Below are 25,517 nucleotides of genomic sequence, written 5' to 3'. Positions count from 1 at the left end.
AATCACTATTCCAATGTAAACCTCTTAGTACAAACAGTAAGAATTGTTTCTGCACTATTGAGGATCCTATACAACATAACCATATTTTAATATAGGTCTAACAAGTGACGTATATAGTTATTTTGTTATATAAGCATCCGATAATTCTTCGGGGCACCGTTTAATAAAACCTAATACACCATAGGCTTTATTTACCATAGATATAACTGAATTGTTAAATTTAACTTTAAATCCGTTAAAATACCAAGATTGATTCTTCAGTTGATAAAACCGAACGGTTAATATTATATTGTCTTATCAGAGAAAAATTTTCTAGAAAAATGCATAGAAAAACTTCAGGTCTTTAAAAAAAGATGTTTTTTAATCTTTTTTTACAATAGTTCTGTTCCAGAAGCTTTTACTCGAAACCCGTTCCTGAACCCACAAAACTGGTAAAACATTGAACCAAATTTAAGAGACACAAAACAAAAAGGCGTTCTATTTGTAAACTTTATACTCGAAAAATTTGTCCGAGTAAAAATGTTTAACAGGAATGGCCATGATATGCTGTTATGTTGTTTTTGAATATTGCCATCTAATTTTGCCATATTTACTACATTAAACTAAAAACTACGTATTTATCAATTTTATACATAATCAATCATTGATTTATTTACTGTTCCAAAAAAGTAAATGCATTAAGTTTGATTTTCTGAAAAAAATATTTTTAGTAATTGAAATTGTACATTTCATTTTTTTTATTACCTTAATACTTAGTGGAGTAGTCTTATTTTGAATTACCGCAAAACATCCTTTTGGCATAGAATATATAAGTCACTGACATGATTCGATTAAAATATATGTCCATAATTCTTTCACTAACTCCCTTAACTGTTCTTCATTTGATGGATTTCTTTCTCGTAGGGATGCTTTGACAATTTGCATTAGGATTTAAGTTAGGCAACTGTCGCGGTTTCATTATTCTGAAACCAACCGTTATCTTATTGAAAACCCCATTTAAGCGGCATTTCCTCTTCAGCGTAAGGCAGTATGACGTTATTTAATATATTGGTATAAAGAATTGCTCTACTCTACCAAATTCTAATCTCCTTTTTAGGTATTATTTAGATAAAATTGGAATTTTTCTGATACTTTTGGCTTTTTTAGTAAAGCCTTTCTTATTGTTAGAGTGTAAACATCTAGGTTATATTCGTTTTTGACGCCAGAAGAGGTTGCAAATGGATCTTTTTTATATGGCGATTTTCTCCCTCTAGTTTCTGCTTTTAACTGCATTTTGACCATTTTATATTGGCAGCCAATAATTTCGACAATTTGTCTGTAGATTTTGTCTTGATTATAACGTTTTTTTATAATATCCTTGACTTCAGGGCTCTTCCCATTTTCAGTTCCAAATTTTATTTTTTATTTTTTGCAAAATTTGAAATATAACGGGATTATATTCGTAAGAGATAAGTAAATAAATTTGCATAGACTTTTAACTATAAAAAATTTAGGAGTGAATTTTTTTTATATATTTATCTATAAAATTATTATTGCATTATATTATAAAGATCGTCACAACGGCGAAATAAATAACTTGGCGGGTAATATGGACCAGTTGTGGAGTGCATGTGGTAACTTTCGATTTATTTCAATCTTGGGTAACAATGAAGCCCTTATTTAAGTGTACCATCCCATTTGCTGTACTTTGAAGGTCCTATTTTCATTACCCAACCTGAAGGCTTTGCATTACAAGTTAAATAAATTGACTTGAAGTTGCTGTAATCTGGCATATCGAGTTTTTTAAGGGTAGAATACATCCTCGCAGAAATGTTTTAATGGATCTATGTTTCGACATAATATCAAAAGGTCCCGTTTTTTTTAATTTGTATTGAAATTATATATAAACATATATTTTTGTTGTAGAAAATTAAGAAGCAGATAAATTCTTAATATTTTAAAAAACCAAAGTGTTTGACTCGTTGTTAAAAATTAGCTTCAAATCACCCATTTAGAATCAGACCTTAAATTTTTTTAATGAATTTAAAATTATATTTGATGTTTGTTTTCACTAAAAGGAAGACATATCAAGTTGCTGTTGTTGGAGTGGTCCACGTTAAGCGCATAATCCACACGTTACCCCAAGTTACTCTATGTTTACATTTTTTAAATTTAAATCCATTAAAATACTATTTAAATCATGTTGGAGTAAATTCGATTGCTTTTCAGAACTGTGGGTAGTGAATAACTTGACATCATCTGTATGCATTAAAAATTTGGAATGTATTACACAAGTTGGCAAATCATGGTGACTTCCTTGCGGAACACCTGAAGGTACATTAATCGATCTATTTTGCAAATAAAATTATATCCAGTTAATTGGATATAATCTTTATACTGAAACCTATATGACTTAATTCATATAGTAAAAGTTTATGGTTATATACCCTGTCAAAAGCTTTACCAAAGGCTGTGTAAATTGTGTGTTTCAATTCCATGTTGATATGGAATTAGGTTGAGGCGTTTGATAGACTACCAGACTTGTGTAACGGTACCATAAACGATTTCTACCAAATAGTAGGGAAATAACCATAATTTAGGGTATAATTAAATAGCAACGTTATAGGCGTTGCTAGGTACACCATCGGAGCATGGGCTTTTAATTGGTTTCAGACTACATAAATTTTTAGCAACATCTTGACATTGTAAGAAATGCATATATGTTTCTTTTCCGATTTTTGAAGAAGAAATCTTCAGATTCTTGCATTTTTCCGACTCCTTCGATGGGTCTATGCCGCAATCACTAAAAAACTTTAATGGTCCCTCAGAGGGGTCATCGGAGTGATACCCTAGAGTGTGCATTTGATTGAAGATTAGAGCTCAGTTCTTCTGGTTGAGTTAGTTCATAGATCTATAGATTGCATAGTGGAAGTAAATTATGAATCTTCTTGTTCGAAGAAGCCCTTTCGCGTTAAATAAAAATATTAAATTAAATCATATAAATTGTTTTTGTAGTTAAGACATCTTCTAGGTAAATTACAATATTAAATTCTCCGGGGAGAAGCAACAATTGTTATTACGTCTAGATATTCAGCATTAGTTGTAAAAATAATAAGTGTACTTTTTATATTAGGGATGACTTATTGCCAGGTACATAAATGCGTTCCCCCCTCTGGCCTTTAATTATAAATATTTATTTCGTCACACATATTTTTCTGAGAGAACCTTAATGTTTGTAAATTGTTCGTCTCGAATCTTTACACTCCGAATGATACATTTCTACAATATTGATAAATAATATTGTCTTTGATATGCCTTCTATCTAGTGCTTCTTTGATTTTATAACTTGAGTTACTGGAGTCGGCTGCGAAAATTACAAGTGGATATTCCAGCCTCTTGTAGTTGGCATTTCTGTCCACCACCCCTGCTGACTATGTGGTGGCACTCTTATATGTCTTCTTTGATTTTCGTGTATGTCATTATGAACAGAGGAATAAAATCTTTTGGGTTATGCTTGAGCCTATGGGTCCGAATCTGAGTGAAAACCATAGAAAACTGATTGCCATGAAGTCGCTTAAACCCCATAATTAATACATTTTTTGTTTTAAGGGGACCCCCCCATTCTCAGGGTCAAAAATGTTGTTGATATAATTCGAATCTACACTAATTAAAGAATGTCCCTACAAATTTCAAATGAAAATCTCAACAACTCTTGAAGATATAGCCGATTTATTGTGTCAGCATCAAGTGACGGCTGAAGTGCTTCTCAAACATTAAACGCGTTTTTCTCTAAACATTTTTTTGCGAATGGCGGGCACGATAATTCAAAAACTAATAACCCAATCGATTTCAAATTTTTACACGTTTCTCTGTGAGTGTATAGCTATCGTATGAAATAGGATAAAGCCAATCGGTGAAGATCTTCCTTATTTTTTAACTTGGTTTTTGGTCAAAAATTGGCGATTTTCCAAAAATATTTTTTCAAAGGTCCGCCATTTTGTTAATTTTAGAGTGAATTTTCGAATTCCGATGTTCCAGTGAGGAGTTATCATGCCCGCCATCAAAAATAAGGATTTTTCTTTAATTACAAAAAACAACAACAAAGCAATAACAAAAATTTTTTGTAAATTATTTTTCTTCTATTTTAAATCTTCAATTATATATGTGTAAAGTTACAAACCTTAACAAGCATTGGTTTTGATTTACCAGCCCATTGAAAATCTTGAAAAAATAAAATCGAGAATGGGAGGCGTTCCCTTAAATTAGTCTATACGGATCTGATCTAGATGTAGGAACTCATATACATTAAAGAATATGTACATTAAAATAATATGTATTAAAATCCACGTTTAAATTATAATAAAAAAAACAATCACAGTAATTTCGTTATAGCTTTCGAATGGGTTAAGTTCTTAATTACTTTTTTGTAGGGATTTATTTAGGTGTTCCCCAATCCCTCTGCAAATTTTTGTAACCCTAGACAATATGTGCCATCAGGGCGACTCGTGTAAATTAGCAACTACCCATTGGTTTTCCTTTAGTATACAGCGACTAAAACAATGATTATTGCTAATTATTCAAATTTTATGAGTTTAGATATTTTATGTTAGTTTATATATGTAAGTCAATTTAGAGTTGTAATAAATCAGTTCAATTCGATTATAGAAAAAAGTGTCAGGCCTAAAGTGAAGAATAATTTGAAAATAACGGACAATAATCGTTGTTTTTAATCGCTTTATACCAAAGGGAAGCCAAGGTGTTTCCTGAATTCTACATGTCGCCCTGATGAGCCCACGTTGTCTAGGGCTACAAAAATTTGTATATTTTTTGAAATAGATAGAAAATCGAGTACTTGTTTTGATTGAATAGTTATGGCCATTTCAGAGAAAAAATGGAAATATAACATATTATATTACTGTATTAATTTTTGTTGTAGCAAATAGCCTACATATTTTTATTTTAACATGGCTACTACTACCTGTAATGTCTGGAAGAAAATTCCTACAACAACAAAAAACTAGATTTAACAACAAAATCTACTGAGTCTTGCTTTAGTTTTCCTTTAAATACTTGCTTATGTTTAAAGTTTATTTATAGCATAATCTTTATAATCAATAATAGAAAATATCGTTTTAAACTCCCACCAACTTGATTTTAAGTACCCTAGCCCTAGCTACACATGCCTAATACAATTGAGTGTATTATAGATTTTTAGTACAATTACGATTCACTTTTTAAATAACCCCTATATTACGGTATCTGCCTTTCCGCGTATATCTTGAGATCATATTAAGATTGCTTCCAAGGGACATAAACATATAAATTAAATGTTGATTCAAGGAATTCATTTAAACGGTAATATTCTCTTGTAATCAAGACTTCAATGGGCTCACAATGGTGGCTATTTTGGATTCTTCTATATAAATTCTAAATAAACAAATCCGAAATTTTTGGATTTGAACTCCCTTATTGATTGTTTCCAATTTGGGTTCTGTAATTACCACTGCACCACAACATTAATGTTTGATTTATTAGATAAACCAGAAGACATCTAGACAGTAAGCATCAGCGCGTTTTAACAGTAAACTTTGTCTAAATTGATTATAAACTTCTGTTAGCAAAACTTTACACAAAATTTAATTTTTCTATCACCACGTGCAACATAATATCATCCTTTCTCAATGGTCGATCTCAATTCGTTTCAGTAAATGGAGTCGCGTTTAATTTTTGTAACATTTCATCTGTAGTTTCATTAGGTTCTATATGTGGTCCTCTTTCATTTATGCTCTATGTGAATGGCTTACGAATTATGGGTTTAAAACTCTGAGCATTTCATTCATTCATGAAGATGTCCGTCAAATTTGTGTCTGAGCTTCAAGTAATAATATTCAGATTAATGTAACGAAAACAAATTGCATGATATTTGGAAACAATAGTATATCCTGTGAAATAACTGTTCAATATAAAGCAGTTTCTCTGATGTGATTTCATGTCTGGGCTTCGAAATGTATCCGAAAATTAAATATTCGTTTCATATTTCAAATGTTATTTCAAGGTTCCAAGTTCTTGATTAAAACTTTGTATTTTTGGACGTCATATTGCCTACACATATTAAATACACATTTGCCCGATTATTATTAATGTCACTGATCCTTTATGGTCTTGAAATTGACTGACTTGAATATTTTTGATATTGAGATTTGTCTATGGTTACAATTTTTATTGTAAGACCATTTGTTTCGTCTTACAACAAAAATACAATAAAAACACTAAAATGTGCACGAAGTTTCATTTTGAATTGTGGCGAATATATGATTTCCTAGAATATGTCTACAAATCTATGAATCATCTTTTTTCGATTTTAAAGAATACCTTCGAATGTTTTGTAGCTGGTTCTATTTATTATAACTATTAAATAATTGTCATAAATAATTCCTATTAAACATAATAATATGACAAAAACTTATATTTATGGAATAATGGAATAATAATAAAAATGTTTTTGAAGTACAATGGTTCTGAACCCCTCCAACTGAATAGTCTTTAAGATAACATTAAGCTAATACACTGTTAGTTTTAAGCTTTTGGAGTAGTTTATATTTTGTTGTTTTTTGAATCGTTGGCCCTTTGGGCTAGATTCTCGTTTATGAAATAAATTGAAATTGAAATTAATTAAAATTTTCTATTCTGTTTTTGTTTTTCTTTACAGATAACTAAAAAATCGCGCGGTAAAGCAAAAAAGAAATATATTATGTCAGAGGATGAAATCGATGGCGGCGGAGGCACCATCCAACAGCCGAAAGATGAGAACGGCTTTACTTCGGACAGCAGCAGCAATGATATGCTGGAGAAATGTCCAATTTGCTTATTATCATTTCGACAACAAGAAATCGGTTCGCCATCGTCGTGTCAGCACTTGTTTTGTGCCGCTTGTATTGAGGCATGGTCGAAAAATGTCCAAACTTGTCCAATCGATCGTTTAGAATTCCAACGTATTATCGTGCGCGAATCGTATGAAAATCGTCGAATTGTTCGCGAAATAAACGTTGATCCGAACGCGGCTAAAGAATTGATATTGAACGACGAAGATGAGGAATTCGATGATGTTACGAATTGTGAGATCTGTGGTAGGCCAGATCGTGAGGATGTGATGTTGTTGTGTGATCAATGTAATCAGGGCTATCACATGGACTGTTTGTCCGAACCCTTAACCGAAATCCCGGAAGGTTCATGGTATTGCGATAACTGTGCCGATTCTGAGGACGAAGAGGAAGAAGATGAAGATTTGAATATGTTGTATGAAGATATTAGAGATATGGGAATACCTGAAACTCATCTGCGAGTCAGGGAAGTTCATCAGCCAAGAATTCTAAGAACTAGACAGAATGAACGCATTCGCGCTGCAGTTCTAAGACGAACTAGGGCCAGTGTATCGGCAATGGAAACGACTACCACCACTACTACGACCAGTACAACACAAAGAGGGCGTCCACGTACCACTACGACAACAACTACAACAACACGCCGTACTACAAACCGAAGCGTTAGTGGCTCTACACGGAAAAGACGTAGAGTACAAAGAAGACGAAGGCCACGACAGCGTACCTATGTAGTGGAATACGATGTCAACAATTTCGATGAGAAATTTGCTATTAAAGCTACAAAGAAGGTCATCAGAAAAAGACGTAAAACTCGTCGATCTTCTAATAAGACAAGGTCGTCCAGATCCGGATCCAGACGTGGCACTCGCTTGACAGCAAGCCAACGTTTAGCTGAACAGATGGGCGTTAAAACGGATCCCACATTTACCTCCCATCTGTCGGGAACAAGCGCTGGCCTTTCCATAACTGGGGGCGTCAATGATTTAGAATATTTTTCGGATAGTGATCCTGGTGGAAATATTGAAAGTGAAATCCACATAGAGACAGGACAGGGAACAGCAGTTCAGACATCCGTTCGAATTTCAAATTATGGATCGCAAAGATCCCGTAAAGGTTTGCTACTAGGTCGTGTTGGTCCACGTCACGTGCCGGAACCGGTGGCTAATCGTGATAATGCCAATTCGGACATTTTGTCGAGTATAATGGATTTACAAGATCGTTGGCATAGCGCCAGTAGAAATATGGAAAACGTACACATCAACACCGATGGCACGTTGAATTTGCCCCGTTCAGAGGAACGTAACAGGAATAATGAACCACATACCTCTGCTCCGCCAGATCAAACGACCACACCACCTAAAAAATCAAATGATAATCAACAAAGTGAAAGATCTGCTGAATCACAATCCCCATCAAATAGCTCCCAGCAGAATGAAATAACCCAAGCCCCAATGTATTCTCGTGGTGGAGGCAATCCAAATTTTAACTCTGGTGGCGGCGGTGGTTACAATAACCGTTATGGTGGGAATAATCAAAGTAACTACCGTGGTGGTGGCGGTAACCAATATCGCCCCTCTGGCGGTGGTGATGGCGGTCGTGGCGGAGGTATGAACTTCAATATGGTCGGTCGTGGTAATTTCAACTTCAGTAGTGGTGGACCATCAAATTACAACAATCAAAATAATCAGTCAAGTCCAGGATTCACACCCTTCCGACAATGGAATTACAATCAGCGCAATCAACAGAACGATGAAAACAACCAAAATAATAATCGCCGAAATTCCATGCCGTTTGCTGGTGGTAACAATCAACAGAACGATAACAACAATCAGTCGTCCTCACAACCAGTATCGCAACCACAACAACAATCACAAAATCCTTTTAGTGGCCCACCGCCACAACCCTGTTTCGCACCACCGAATCGGCAACAGTCGCAGCCACAGCGTCCACCAAATGCTGCCAGTTCCGATGATCTATTTGGTGGGCTGCCACCGCCCGTGAGGCAAATACCTGCACCAGTTGTTCTGAGTGTGCCACCTCCACCAACACCACCCGCAATGATGGTACATCCTCCAGGTGGCGCTCTATTTCAATTGAATTCAGATTATGGACGAGATGACGACTCAAATTGTCCCAATTTCGCAATCTACTCACAAGAATCTCAAGAAGTCGCCAAATCAACTGAAGCCTATCCAGAAAATAAAGCATCTTCAAATTCTGCCAATGAGGCTAAGGTATGATGTGTATTATTTAAAAAAAATATATTTCTTTTTTTTAGAAATGAAATGGAGTAAATTTTATTCTGCAATTTTAATTCGTCGATATGTATTTTTGTCATAATTCCATTTTTGTGATATGAAGTAATTTCATTATTGATTTTTCTTCAAAGCATTTCAACTTGCTGGAAGTGTTTTTTTTTATGAAATTTACTTATAATTGGTATGAAAAACTGTCGATGATAGTTTTTTGGGCAGAACTATTGGATATATGTTTTTGTAATGTCCATGAAAGAGTTTCATATATTTGGGTAAAATGAAATATTGAAGAAGAACAGACATATGAGTATTAAAAAAATATATAAACTACTTAATTTTTGCAATTTTTTTCCTTTCGATCTTGCACGGGACTCAGATAATGAATTAATAATTTGAAATGCAGCTTGTAGAATAATAAAATCACTTGGATTGGCTTTAATTTTTTATAAATTATAATCAGTGTCTAAAAGGACAAGATTACAAAAATTCAGTTAGACTTTGTAAGACAGATATCCGGCCATTTCAAATAGTTCAAAGGCATATATGGAAATTACACTATTCTAACAGTTGTCCTTTTAAAAGAACGCCAAAAATATCCGGCCATTTCAAATAGTTCAAAGGCATATATGGAAATTACACTATTCTAACAGTTGTCCTTTTAAAATATCCGGCCATTTCAAATAGTTCAAAGGCATATATGGAAATTACACTATTCTAACAGTTGTCCTTTTAAAAGAACACCAAAAATGACAATAACACAATACATATTCTCTCCTAGCTTCATGGTAAAAAAAATTTTATTAAAAAGTATTTTTTTTATTATTAAAATACTTAAGTTTTAAAATTAAATAAAATATGTTGAAGAAAAAATCTCTGGTCTTATCAGGGTTTAATTACAATACGAAACATAAATTCGAATTAAATTAGAAAATGTACATGTTCGGTTCTGCTACGAACTATGATTATGTTGAGGAAGATCTTTACCGTCTAGATTAACTGTGTTAAAATTTGGAACCAATTGGATTCATAGTTTTAGAGTAATTATATGACCGCCAGTCGTAAAAAACTACTTTCGCGCTTCCACCATAAATCGGCTTGAAATTTTTAAGTAGCATTTTTGAGTAGTTATAGGTTCTCGGTATAGAGCTGTTAATATTGAACAACAATTCTTATCATTTTTAATTATTTATTATTTAACTAATAACATGTAGTAAATAATGAGAGATTCACATTAAAATGAAATATGTAGAGGTGATTAACCCTTGAGCCGGATTTTTTTCCGTAATCATAGAACAATTTTCTGTTCACAGATTTAATGCAACTATCCTAAATAGGATATGAAAAAAATTGACATCGCTACATCCAGTACATACAGTAAATTCTTTCTGAAAAATAAAAGCCCATATTTAGAAAACCAAATTCAAAATTGACGGAAATTTTAAATTATTCTCTATGTTCTGTTTTATAAGAATCAAAAATAATTCTGATGGCAGAATTCAAACGATTCGAATACGAAGCGTTTTATACACAAATTAGTACTGTACACATGTTTGCCCTCTTCTATATATTGAAAAGTTCATAACTTTACCAAAAATTTTAATTTTGCAGATTTTTATTTTTTTATGTATCGTCCATATTTAGGTATATGAAATCCAAAGAATGTATATCTGCTACCAGAATATTAAATATAAGTTCTAAAACATTGTGTTCCCTGTGGGCACCATTGGGCCATAAAGTGTTAAGGGGACGTGATTTATTGTGTCAGCATCAAGTGACGGCAAGAGTTCTTCTCAAACTTTAAGCAGCGTTTTTATGAATGACGGGCACGATAACTCAAAATCTAATAATCTAATCCGTTCCAAATTTTAACATCTTATTCTGTACATACATAGATATCGTATGAACCAAATTTAATCCGTCAAGATATTCCTTATTTTCTTACTTGGTTGTAGCCAAAATAAAAAATTTTCTTAAAATCTAAATTCATAGGTCCGCCATTTTGCTAATTTTTGTGCGAAGTAAATCCTAGTTCATACCGGATCCAGAAATGTATTCTTTCGAATGCCGTTGGAATTTTTGGATTCGGAAGTTCCAGGGTCGGAAATCATGCCCACCGTCGAAAAAGATTTTCTTTAGTTACAAGAAAACAGCAAAGTTATGTCAATTCTTGTCCTTATCCTGTAAGTCTTCAAATGCAGATATGCTTACAAGTCTTCGATATAATGCATGTTCATTTGCCAGCGATCATTTGTTGTGTGGATCGCTCATATTTTTTCTGTAGATATGTTATTGTAATGTAAGTTGTATTTTACAATGCTTTAGGAGATAATTGTTTCACTAGTAATGTTCCAGTAAAACTTATGGGTCGATTACGGATGGCAACCATAGTTTAGTTGCGATGCCTGTTGCCAAATTTGCATTATGGATGGCAACTGTTGTCAACTTCAGTTGCTTCAAATATAATTTTTCGGCAACCATTTATTTCTGGTTGCTGTTTATAATAACTGAACTTCGTAGGCTTCCCATAATGGTTAATATAACTACAAAAGAACAATTTGCGGTCCTTATTGCCCGGATGGAAGCTCAACCAAATGTAGCACGCGGCGTGCGGACTTTTGGTCAAACCAAAGCCACTATCGATGACGTGTGGAAGGCCATTTCAGAAGACCTTAACTGCTATGGCCGGCCAACCAACACGCATTCCAAATGAATGGCAGAAAGTGGCGAACATCTTCTATTGTGATATGTACGTGTGTATCATCAATACATCCGACAACACCCTGGAACTTAGTTTTCGAATAAAAAAAGTTATTCTTCCCTTTTTCCTCCTCCGTTAATTTGGATACAATCAACTTCGGCGAAAACCACCGACATTGTCGGTTGAGCCAAGGCCAAGGTTGAAGTCATTGCTATGGGACTTTAGAAAACTTCCCTCCACAAAAAACATCAGAGGTGCATATATTTTTAAGAGAGGAGGAATTGCTGTTGACCGCCAGCCTTTTCGGAAATCAGGGTTTAAGGCTTCATCTATGTACACAACGGCGTCTTTTGGTAGTCGAAAATACGCCTTTAAGCTAATATGAGCAGTTGATCGAAAATTTCTCTAAACGTCAGCATCTACTCACAGAACTGATGGTAGTTCTAATAGATTTATCTTTTAAATGCCTTCTGGCACACCTTGTACATAATTTTCATCATCAAAAAATAGTTCCACTGAGCTTATCATCACATACAATTAGTTTTTCTGAAATATTTTATTAATTTTTTTGTTTGTTTACAATATTTCTAGTTGTAGAAATGTCAAAACAGTATTATCGACAGCAACAGAGAAAAGTTGATATTCATAATGTTAAGTTTTATTTCAATTGCGTTGCCAGTTGAGCTCGCAACTGGAGTTTGGTTGCTTTCCATAATCGACCCATTAAATTACTGCATATAGAAATTCCAACGTCAGATCGGCTGTAATGCAAATTTTGATGTTGTTTTCCGTACCGGTACATTTTTGTATACATTTATTATTGGGACTGTATTAGTACAAATCTGTTGTTGATGTTGTTGTAGCATTGACCGAGTAAGACACGGGGCGTTTCGGATCATAGACCCCTCAGTTCGCTTGAATGATTGAGATTAGGATTGGAAAATTGTTTTATGGTTCAAAATTCCACAGTATTTTGTTAAAATTGTTAACTGTGATAACATGCTTTCCAATATATGTTTTTCGAACAAATATTCCGTGGTTTGAAAAAAAACCTTTTGGCAAACATTTCCTTTCATAATCTGTTGGAAACACATTCGAACTTCCATATGATATTTTAAGCTATTTTTACCAGTCAATCTGAAAATCGACAATTTTGTTTGAACCTACTTTTTGCATTATACTTGTTAAAGACAAAACCAATCCAATAAATTGTTCCGTGCAATGTTTTCGTTCAATACTCAATTCAATTTATTTTTCATTAATGAGAACTTAGCTTAAAGGCCAAATATGCATGAAAAAATCTTTTCTTTCTCTTTAATAAACTTAACAATACAGCTGACATTGTTTTGTATGAAAAATATGTCTTAAAACTTCGCTACCAGGAAATGTGTTCGCCATAAAAAAGTTCGTATAAGCGTACTCGACTGTAATACCTTAAGATGTTGTGATTTTTGTTGTTGTTGTAGCATACCTAATGTTTTTACACAATGGACTGAGGTCACAGTCGTTAGCTGAGCATTTCGTAGACTCCATTGTCATGGAATCTGTTGTGAATCCTTTCTTTTCTTTAATATGGAATTTCAGGCCAAAAATTGAAGTATTGTTGGTCTAAAAATTATTTTTATAATTTTCCTACTCTATGATATAGCTTATCTAAGGTGCTTTATCGAATCGTCCTGAATATTAGTAACCTTCGCAATATGAATGTAATATGGAATCTGTACAACTTTCGATTTTCTATGTTCTTCAAATGCAGAATTTTTCACGTTAAAATTATGCGTTATTTAAATTGCATACCATAGACCTTTAAGGCCAAATTGTTCTTAATTACGAGAATTAGTTGTTGTAAGTAGTGATAGCATCCATTTCTAAGAAAAAGAAGTGTGTAGTATATATCTATATCTGTCCAATTTTTATTAATCTTCTTACGATGTGAAACCTTTATATCCCTACCTCTCTTTATTCTTACTCATTTGGAGTTTATCTTTGATGATTCCTATGGTGATTTTGCCAAGAATATAAAGAATGCAGACGTGTGCTCTGCGGTCAAAAGACTTAGGAGATTCTGCATCCATGGCTTAATCGCGAACTACCAAATTTTTTCAGTAGACTTTATGCCAGGCGACTGTAGTCCTGCTAATATTACTATGTCCAGAAACCCAACAAAGTCTAATAAAATATGATGACTTGCATTCGAGTGCTCAATCCGAACCAATTCCCCTAAATCGGCATCTTTCATGGATTTTCTGGAAAACACTACCTGAAAATATGAAGTCCATCAATGCTCTGTGACTCTGAGTTTCACTGCCAACTTTGATTTGTCTACTCTTGTAAAATGGTTCCCAAGATAAGCTTAAAAATTTTTATTTTATCTTGCTATTGATTTGTGGATAATCAATTTTCGACAAAATGTGATGTGAGGTCGTAACAATGAATTACGAAAAAAGAACTTCACTTGGTTTTTTTTTTTGTCACAGGGAAAATATTTGAAATTTAGCGTCATCCTCTCAAAGGTATTTTTTGCGAGGATTTTTTATTGAATATTATTTTGAATGTAGAAACACACAAAAATACACACAACTCCCCCCACAAAATGGTATACTAACCAAGAATATCATTTTCTTTTTCCTTACACACAAATTATCACTTCTCAGGAAGACGATGAAAATGAAGATTTAGTACAATTAGATGATGACGAAGAGACACCGAATCAACCACAAATTGATCCATCAGAGTTGTATGAACCAGAAAATCCGACAGAAGAAAATGATGATGAAGATGTTGATGAAGGAGATGATAAAGATACAGAAAAAAGTATCAGCAAAGATGAAGCTGCCAACAAAAACGATAACAACAATGATGCAAATAATAAAAAGAAAAATATAGATGATGAGGAAGATGGTGACGAAGATGATGATGAGGATGATGGCGATGTTAATAAATATAAATTGGACGATGAATCTGAAGGGGAAAAGGAAAATGATAATGAATCTGTAACAGAAAAGGAAACAGCGAACAAGAATACATATGAAAAGGGAGACATAACTGACAGCGAGGAAGAAATGAACAACGAAAGAGAAAGAAATAAAACAGCCAAGACAAAAGGTAGGTCCACTGATAATGATGATGAGAATAGCAATGAAAAAACACAAAAATCAACAAAAGATGATGGCGACGATTATGATGATGACGATGACAGCGATGACAATGAAGACGTTACCGGTAAACGTCCTAAAAAGCAATCACATAATTCGGGAAAAGACAATGACAATGATCGCCGGCCAAGAAATGAGAACGACAACATTTCGGTAAACAGTAGTCGCGACGATGATACATCAAAGGGTCATACACCCACGGTTCCATACAATAGAAGCAGCACGGTACGTTCACCAAGCCGATCTAGGTCACCGGAAAATGAACCATCTGGTGCCCACCATGGCAAAGGCGGTGCTGTAATTGAATTATACGACGACAGCGATTGGGATGAATTAAATGCCGATAAAAATGCCACCACAAAAACTAAAGATAAAACTTCACAAAATAAGAATACTGAAAATACTGATGAGGTGGAACCAGATCGTTCATATACACCATGTTTAGATGAGAACAATGATCCCGAAGTGGTTGAGTCGAGGACAGAAGAAACTCCAATTGTCATTCCATTAACCCCGGAAAAGAATTCAAGTAAAAACGATGCTACGGAGAAACCCAAAGAACCCGAAGTAGAGTTAATCATATCAGAGGAGGAACCCGACACGACGACATCTCGTAAGAAGCGAGGTGGAAATCTTTTGGATCCCCTTGACGATGCCAAGGGTGCAAGGTTCAAAAAAGTCAAAAAGCGTAAGAAGCGCAATTATCGGGGAGACAAAGCTCCATTTAAAAACCGTTTCAGGAACAGGTCTATTTCTCGTTCCCGATCTCGTAGTCGTTCGCGCTCCCGTCGTCGCTCGCGTTCTCGTTTAAGGTCATCTCGCTCGCGCTCACGGTCACGTTCATATGGATCATTCCGATCAAGATCTCGCTCGCCAGGTCATGGTCGTCGACGTGGCAGATCACACAGCCGGGAGAAGCGCCGCTTTGGCAGCAACGGCAATTTGAGAGGCAGAAGTTGGGACGGTGGTCGTATCCCCAGAAATAAGCCTAAGAGACGTGAGATTCCACGATATGATGTTCGCCATGTAGTTGCGAATAAACCAGTCAGAGATCGTTTTGGTCGTGACAATTCACGTTCAAGAAGACCTAGTCGATCATTAAGCCGACGACGAAGTCCATACTCAAGATCGCCATTTTCACGTTCCCGCTCGCGTTCTCGTGTACGCTCTAGAAGGCGCTCATTCTCTCGTTCAAGATCTCGCACCAGATCACGAACACCACATTCACGATCCCGTTCGAGAACAAAATCTCGCTCGATTTCTAGGTCACGATCTAAAACTCGTTCACGCACACCTTCACGTTCCAGATCCCGTATTCGTCGGCCCAGCATTAGCCTATCGCCATCACCGCAATACAACCGCAGACGTTCCTTGTCACCTCTTCCTCGCCGCTTTAGTCCAGTTCGTAGGCGATCGATTTCTCCAAGAGTTAGGCGATCTCCAATGCGACGAAGGTCTCGAACTCCTCTGCGAATTATGAGGTCTCGTTCATTATCTCTAGGCCCAGATCCTCGACTTAATGGCCATAAAGGTCCACAACGTTTCAGAAGTATATCTCGTCCCCGAAATCTTAGCAGGGACAGATTGCGCTCCAGATCGCGATCACTTTCATTATCACCCCGCTACACCCCACAAATGAACCGACTACGATCCAAGAGTCCTCCACCAAAAGGCAAAAAGAAAAAGTCTAAAGATGCAAGAAAGAAGAAATCGAAACGACGATTGCCAAGCTTAAGTCCTTCGCCGAATCGAAGGATTGCCCGACAAGCGGATCCGTTCGCTCTCGAGAAGCCATCAAAGAAAAAGCGGCGTCACATGCCCAAAGAAAAATCACCGATCGACGACCATGAATGGTCCCCTTCACCAAGTCCCGCACCACCTGTTATCGCTAGCAATGTCGATTATCAGCAACCGGAAAAGAATGTGTCTTGGACACCGCCAATGCATTCGCCAATTTCCGCTCATTATCCGCCGATTATCAGACGCTCTGTTTCGCCTGGAAGTCGAAAAGAAAAGACAAAACGCTCCAAAAAGAAGAAGAAGGAAAGCTCTAAGCGAAAAACACTGCGCAAAGAAAAGAAACGCAGACGGCGTACAGAAACACCCGAACCCATTCCATCGAAGGAAGTGTTCGCGTCTGGTAATAACATATTGGTTAGCGTAAGTTTCAACAAAGAAAATACAACAAGCGCCGCACATGGACAACAGACCATCGTCACATTGCCTCCCAATCGTGAGGACCTGCTTCCGAACAGACGCGTTTCCATCGACCATGTCAACAAGAGCAGCTCTTCGTCAAAGAAACGAAAGGAAAAGCGTAAGAAGGTGGATTCGAAACCGGTGGCCATCATTGATTTGGAACGTTCGCCGTTCCAGGTGGAACAGGAACAAGCCGATGTTATCGTACTTACCGACAGCGAAGAAAATCGCGAACGTGCACAAAACGACCAGCGACGTGATAGACGCCGCAGTGAATCGTCATGTCCCAGGGACAACGACCTCGACATGCATCGCAGCCAAAGGCAAGAGGCAGACAGTAGTCAACGCGATAAATCCGCCGAACGTTTGGATACAATTATGGAAGAGTCATATGACATCCCACAGACGGGTCCGAAAACACCTCCAGAACCCCCATCTGTTAAATTTAACTTGCAGTCCAAGAAGACTAACAAGGTGCGCAATCCATTGCACGAAGATGATGACTATGACATGCCGTCGACGTCTGAAAAGCAGCAAGTGCAAGAGCCTCACAGTGCTGATATGGACACAATGCATGTCCAAAGCAGCCAAAAGATTGGACCGAATACGCCACCAGAATCGGGACCATGCTCACCGGACGCATATGATCCATTCGAACCGACAAAGTCCCCCTCTATTTCGCCTCGTTCACCCACACCTCCTCCCTCGAAAATGGATGTTTCGCAGAACACGGACGTTAGCGGTGATATCGGTTCAACACAGAAACATCACGATGATCCACAGCGTAGAGAACAATTGTCCGGTATAGGAAATATGGCGCAGAGCGCCTCACTCAATCCCATTGACTTAGTCATGGCACTGATGGGCTCAAAAACTATGGTCGGCAATAGCCAAGACATGGCCAACAAGTCGAGTGATTCCAAACAGTATACAAATTCAGACGAACCATCATTCCGCAATAAATCCGACGACAAATCCATCACTGTGCTCTCCAATGTGCTGTTGAGTTCGGGCAATGGTATTTCTAGTCCAACACCGCCAAATGTGTCGAAGAAAATGTTACCGTTACCGAAAATTACCGGTAGTGTTGGCGGCAGTAGTAGCAGTGGTGTAAATATGCGGAATGGTGGCGCATCTAACAATAACGACGATGCGTACACACTGCGCGATGCCGACAGCCCCTACTCTCCGGGTTCGGGAGACTACGAAGATCTATTTGAACCACCTCCCGATACCAGTACTTCGAAGCGTTATTCAAAGCGTGGCAATACCGCCGCAGGGGGTTCTGGCAAATTAGATTCGTCGTTCGATAATCTCTTCGGCAGTACATCGCCGGTTTTACGATTGCCCTCATATACGCCCTCCAAAAAGCCAACAGCCGGTGGGGCATCGTCACGGCCATCTAAAACAAAAGGTGGGTCTAACAATATGAATACTTGTTATCTTCTAGTCTGTAAAAAAGCAAGCGTGATAATTGCAACGGTGAAATGGTTTATGTTTTAAGAAGAATATTCGTTATATCGTTTTGCGCCTTGATTCTGTAAATCGTGGGGAAGTGTTTTCAATAATTATTTTTACTGTTTTCTGTTGATACAATTCAATGCAATGCAGAAACAATTTCATTCTTATATTTTGGGTATTTTTGCCAAAGAAAAATTATGTGAACTTGTTTTTGTATTGAAGTTGTTGTGTTGTGTTTAACAGTGTAGAACTGATGATAATGATGATGTGTTGACCAAATTGTTGGTAAGTTCAAATGTGTACTAATTATTTTTTGTTATTATTTTTTTTTTTAGAAATATTCTTTAATTATTTTTACAAAAAAGATAATTTATATAAAATTTTAATTATTTTAATCATATACAAAGGATGTGATTTATATCACTACAGCAACGTAATTATTACAAGTTTATATACGTTCGAATATTATGAATCTGAAAACTAATTAGGTACAAATTAACGTATGAAATTCATATTTTGTGAAGAGTTACCTCTATAAAAACATGTTAGGTTAAATATCTTTAAATGTTTTGGATCTAAAATCATAAAAGTATAATTGTAAATTCAGCTATTCTATTGAATATTAATAGTAGGTGTCCGCAAAATATTAACGTACACTTAAAGACAATTTAACATTTTCGAAGAGTATAAACACCAAAAATTATGTTAATAATAATGAAGGTCCAGTAGTGTAGGCTTATCTATCCTTAATAAACCGCCAACGCAAGTTGGGGATGATTGCTACAACTGTAATAACAATTGTAGCAGTCATATTGCTTTTAAACAATGGGCTGAGGTGACACACGTTGTCAAATTTGTATTAATTATCCCATTAAAATTAAATTTAATTTTGCATCAATGAATCAATTTGAAAAAAATACTATACCCCCTATTTAAAAGATATTTTTGAAAATATTTCTAATTTCATACTACACCTTTTTCAAGTGTTATTCAAAACATTTCAATTGCGATTCGAACATTTCATTTGTAATTCGAAAACTCAATTTGCAACTCATAACATTTCACTTGTATTTCGAGAATGTAATTCGTAATTCACAAATTTTCGTTTGTAATTTTAAGCTTTACATTGAGTGGAATTTTATCTTTTATTATATAATCATGTCAAAGCATAGCTATATTTAATTGTTGTATGGAGAATTTATTTAAACTCTTAGCCTTCGATATTATTCCTTGTGATTCATTTCGTTCATTACTCTTTGTTAGATTAGGGGACAAATCTAGCAAAGAGTAATGCGATTTTATTTTATTTATTTTTATTAATTCATTCTGTAATAATGAAGCCTTAACGGCCAATAATATATTACAAGTTCAATATACGCCTTAGAATAATTCAATATTAATATTAATTACAAAAGATGAATAATGAACCGAAATACTTGTTTGATCCCCACCATAAAAAAGAAAAATAAAGTAATATGCAAACTAAAATCAATAAGCAATAGGTCAAGGCTGTAGTATATTCGCTAAAATTCAAACCAACTATCTAATAAAAGACATACATTTCAGGCGAAAAACGTTGTTAGAAAATTCTAAAGTCATGATGTAAGCTGTTCCAAATCCGAGCTATTCTAACAATAAACGATCTAGCATACACACAGAGCGGACAACGCGTGTTATAAACATTTTAGGATTTCTACTGGATCTAGAGAAAATAAAAAAACACTACTTTATGGCACAATATTATGTTGCGACATTTGACAAAGTTTCTGAACGAGCAGCCAAGGAAATATTCTACATGATTTGATATATGATTCCTAATGGGGATACTGTAAACAAATCGTACAATCGTATTTAAAAGAAGCCTTAGCTTAATAATGCAATTGCCAACAGTACCCGAAACAACCTCTAAACCATATACAACTTGCGACAATAGAAGAGAGCGAGCTAAGATAGCTTTGACACGCAGGGGCAAGAGCATATTAGTCGAACGTATACTGCTCAGAATACCCCAAACATTACCAGCAACGACATCAATATGAGATTCAAATGTTAACCTAGTGTCTAATAAAGCACCTACGCACTTGTGTTTATCTACAAATTCATGAAGCATAGACATTTAAAGAATTTAATGTGGTCCAATTCCGAAAACGTTATAAGCAGGAGTTATTAGAACTATCAAAAATATCTATACTAAAAATATTTCCTGAAAACAACAAGAATACATCATCCGCAAAGAGAAATTTAGAACATGTACAAGGGTTAAAGATTTTAGGAAGATCATTAATATATAGGACAAACAAAAGGGGCCCCAAAACCGATCCTTGTGATGGGACTCCAGAAAGCAAATCTAGAAATTCGATTTTTCACCATTCAAAACAACAAATTGCGATCTTCCAATTTAATATGAATAAACAAGCCTGCAAGCTGACCTGTAAATACCATATCCTCTATTCAGTTTACAAACCATAGTCTTAAAGAGAAACCATGGCACTAATCTTATTAGAGTTAATATTCATACGTATAGAATCAGTAAGATGCAGAAGCAAGGAGGAGGTGTTATATCCCTGGCGGAAAGCATATTGTGAATGAATTATCTTAGATGTAGTAAAATGGAGCAGCTGATTCCTGATTACATGTTCAACTACCTTCGATAATGATGGGAGGATAGTAATTGGATCCAATGAATGATGTTTGACTCAGGTATAGGCACGACACGTGCTGTTTTCCAAATTTTAGGGAAGGTAGATGACATTAACATTTGACATTTGACTTTAAAAAGAGCATCTAACAATTCTGCTTCATCAATGCGACAAAAAGAATGACAGCTAGCAGTATCAACAAGTTCATCTACATCAAAAGGTTCATAACTTTCGATAGGATAGACAAAGATTTATTAATCACATTAATATCATTGCAGATTGAAATATCCGTGCTTTAGTACAACTCGGTGCCTTAAGAACTCTCCATAAGTTAGTCGAATCTAACCCATAAAATAGTTTTATGTAATGTATTCTTCTCTGTTTTTGCGTATTACACTTTTCGCCTTGTTACGCAGTCTGCAATAAGAATTCCAATTATTAGAAGTTTGATCAGCAGCATATGCCTTGTCCCTAAGTGATCTATAAAAAACAACTCTCCTAGATTCAAGGATCATTAACATAAGATGTTTTCCTTATAACAAGAGGAACAAAATTTAAAAGATTCTTAAAAAAGGCAATCAGTAATAGATCACTTAGTAGCTGCATCACTAGCTTCGGCGGTTAACCGATCATTACGTATAAGTTTATATCCTGGAATATTTAAGGTACGATCAGAAATATCAAGCGAGAGTCATGTCTCAGAAATAGCAAATAAGCCGAAATCCCTGTCAACCAGTATACACCTCAGTTCATCCAACTTCCCAGGTGGTTGAATGCTTCTACAATTAGGATGTGCAACTTTATGTTGAGATTGGTGATGGTTCAATATGGATTTAAGAAGCACTACCCTGACAACATGACCTAGATTCTAGTTAAAAATTATCTAATATAATGAAAGTAATGTACATGGCGGGGACCAAAGAGTACGTGGTTATACGCAAACTTAATCTAAAACCAGTGAGCGGAGCAGTATAGTCGGACGGGGCCGACCATATGATACCCTACACAACTTCCACGAAAATCTAACTTTCTGTGGTTCTATATTTTGATCATGGAAATATTTAGCTATTTTTGCACCCTCTTGACCGACTAGAGGTCAAAAAATATTAACACAAAAAATACGTTTTCAGTCCACTTCATCATAAAATTATTATCTGATCATCACCGAAAATTATAAGCGTTGTCCTTGACCATAACTGGAACCTCATGAAACATTTAAAAGCGACCAGCGTTACATTTCCGCCCTCTTGTCTGGTAATGGTTTATATTACAATATGTGAATACGTAAGCACCTGTAAATATTTACGTGTAACTCCTACATCCGTGTACATACGACAATGTAATTGGTATCAATTTAAAGGCCAACCACTCCTCTTGGATATACTGTCAACTTCTTGGGTCTATGTCTTTCAGGATTACATATATACGCTATAGAATACAAAATTTGTAATTTTTCACACAAAGTCAGGGTCCATTTGACCGATGTTTATCAAAACAGGCATGCTTATTCTTTGGCCCGATCCTGTTCTCCATTCGTGATGGTTGGACCATAATTGCGGACTCTGGAGCCACCAGAAAATCAGACAAAAATTTAGTATTTGGTCCTTTTCATCCCCTAAATATTAACCGATCTTTACCAAAAACAATAGGGGTCTTGATTGGCCAGAACCCATCCTACATGCAAAATTTCCTGAAGATTGGTCCATAACTGTGGCCTGTATCGTGTTTACAAATTATAATGGACGGACACACATGTCAAGATCTACTCAGCAAGTCGAGATATGACGTTCAATTAAAAGTCCATATTTTCAGATACATTAGCGTATTGTTTAATTATTCCCTTGGCCTCTCATATAGTTCCATTACCTAATGTCTCGAATTATAGAGGAATTGCTAAATTAAGTGCAATTCCCTCAACCTATCATAAATATCAACATGGTTTTCGTAGTGGCCTCTCAACCATTACCAATCTTATTCAATTTTCCTCAACCGTCATAAAAGGTTTTATTCAGCGTAATCAAACCGACACGATTTACGTTCAATATATAAAGGTGCGCTACACAAAGCTATAATACCATGACAACATAGTTGTGTAGGGTATATAATAATATTATTGGGAGCCAGTATAGCTTTTTTTTGAGAACAAACTATAGAGCATGTTTCAGTTATACATATACACATTATCTGCCTTGACCACATTTGCATCACTTACTTTATTAACATTAACATTTGAAAGCGATTGGATTCATAGATTTCGAATAACCTCATTTTCATCGACTTTATCTTCAAAAGCTTTGCAAATTATCAGTTGAAGATGTAAAATAAAAATCGATTTAAAAAGCAGAGATACCCCTGATTTTGGGAACTCTATTTAATAATGATTTTTTTTGTTTATCGTCGTTGTACAAATGCATATATTGCATACTTTATATCTAAATCAGAACCGATTTCCATTAAACTGAAAGACTTACGCTGAAACTAAATATTGGAGCTAAATCTAAATTTGAACTGATTTCAATAAAACTACAAACAAACTGTACTTAATTTGGTACAATGTCTCAATCGGACATACATTGTGACATGGGTCTACTATTGAGGAATTCGACAAACCTATATATGGGAACTCGTTTCCTTATTTAACTTCTTCAGAAAAATGAAAATTTTGTTCGCTTTAATGTAAAGAAAATTATGTTTTTATTTATAAATTCACATTTAAATTAATATTGTTGCTCGTTTTCTTTCAAAATGTTGAATTGTTAGATATTCAATGAACACAATTTTTGCGTCAAAACCCACACTTCAGAAAAAAAAAATAATAATAAAAATTTTAGAGAATTTTACAATCTAGCATTACAAAAGATATTCTAAGCAAAAATATAAAAGTGAAACGAAATTAAAATCTTTAAAATCAGTTTAAAAAAAATGTGTTTAATTTTTTTTTAATACAATTTTTTCCGATTCTGTTTTCATTGTTTTCAATTATATTCAATTCAATATATAAAAGTGGGTAATTTTTTGTGGTTTTTGTTTTTACTGGAGAAATGTTTCAGTTTTCGGAATTTTTCAAATTGATCGGAATCTCGAGAAGGTAAATCAAAATCGATCGGAATGGAAACTTGAATTTTCTTAAAAGTTACCTTCGGTTCACCGTTGCCTTTTACATTTTACAAACATATGCATAAATACTTACTTAAGGAAAGTATTAAAGTCGGGCGGGCCGACTATTATAACAGACGCCGCATTTGGAAGGACCATTGACATGAAATTGGACTAAATCAAATATGTGATCTGTATCTATATGTGAACCGACTTAAATCAATCCGTACATGTCCGGTAACCTATGCCACATTTTTGTGCAAATCGGCCTAAATTTGACCCTTTGGTGCACCATATGCTACAAATTTGATCTTAAAACAAAATTTGTCGATCGAATTTGGGACTACACATTGCTGAAGAGAGACCAACAATATATCACAAGATCAAAATAAAAAAGCAAGAGATGTGTAAAAGTCATTATTGAATCGATGTGTGTCCTACCGCCTGTTTTTTCGCTCTAGAGACTACAAATATGACCGGAATACACGAAATTTTAGTGGGTGAGCATAGAATAATCACGACTGATTTGATGAATATCGGTCAATATTTAGCGGGTCTAATGAACCAACACATTTTTGTGTTAAATAACAAAATTTGAATTTTGTGAAGTAATGCCTCTTAACATCGCGAAATATTAGATTGGGAAAAATAAATCCATTAATTTTTCGGCAGATGCCTGTACCTGTACTGATACATATCTCGTAAAGTATCGATCAAACAATTTCGGATTTATGCTCGTTGGAAGGGCGACATTTCGCAATAAAAAATGTATTTTGCCGTTTTTTGTTTGGTGCATTCAGTTGTGAGTTACAGGGTGTTAAAAATGGAAGTGAACAAAGAGCAAATTCAATACATTTTACAGTTTTTCTTTGACAAGGGCGAAAATGCAAGCCAAGCGGCTAAAATCGTGAATGGTGATTATGGTTCCCATACTGTAACAACCAATTATGTGCAATTTTGGTTTGGAAGATTCCGTTCAGGAATTTTTGATGTTAAAGATGAACCTCGCACAGGTAGGCCGGTCGTCGAAAATGTTGATAAAATCGTAGAAATGGTCGTAACAGTCGTAACACCCCAGGACCTAAAAAGCGACCCTAAAACTGTTTTAAACCATTTACACAGAGCTGGATTGAAAAAGAAGCTCGATGTTTGGG

The 25,517-nt window shown here is 35.3% G+C and overlaps 1 protein-coding gene across 1 annotated transcript in view; it reads left to right on the top strand.

Annotated features, from left to right (window-relative positions):
* LOC133328491 (serine/arginine repetitive matrix protein 2) overlaps positions 1–25,517 on the top strand; it is a 29,717-nt gene that overhangs the window by 1,870 nt on the left and 2,330 nt on the right. Inside the window, exons 2-4 of the mRNA XM_061537056.1 lie at positions 6,689–9,094; positions 14,468–14,714; positions 14,781–18,585. Coding sequence (XP_061393040.1) covers positions 6,689–9,094; positions 14,468–14,714; positions 14,781–18,585 — 6,458 coding nt within the window. The remainder of the gene's footprint in view (positions 1–6,688; positions 9,095–14,467; positions 14,715–14,780; positions 18,586–25,517) is intronic.

This window comes from Musca vetustissima, unplaced genomic scaffold, assembly GCF_032173495.1.
Source record: "Musca vetustissima isolate MV318-11 ecotype Yass unplaced genomic scaffold, APGP_CSIRO_Mvet_v1 utg11016, whole genome shotgun sequence".
In the NCBI taxonomy this organism is placed as follows: domain Eukaryota; kingdom Metazoa; phylum Arthropoda; class Insecta; order Diptera; family Muscidae; genus Musca; species Musca vetustissima.
Note: the sequence above shows the minus strand (reverse complement) of the source record. Positions and strands in the feature narration are given on the sequence as shown.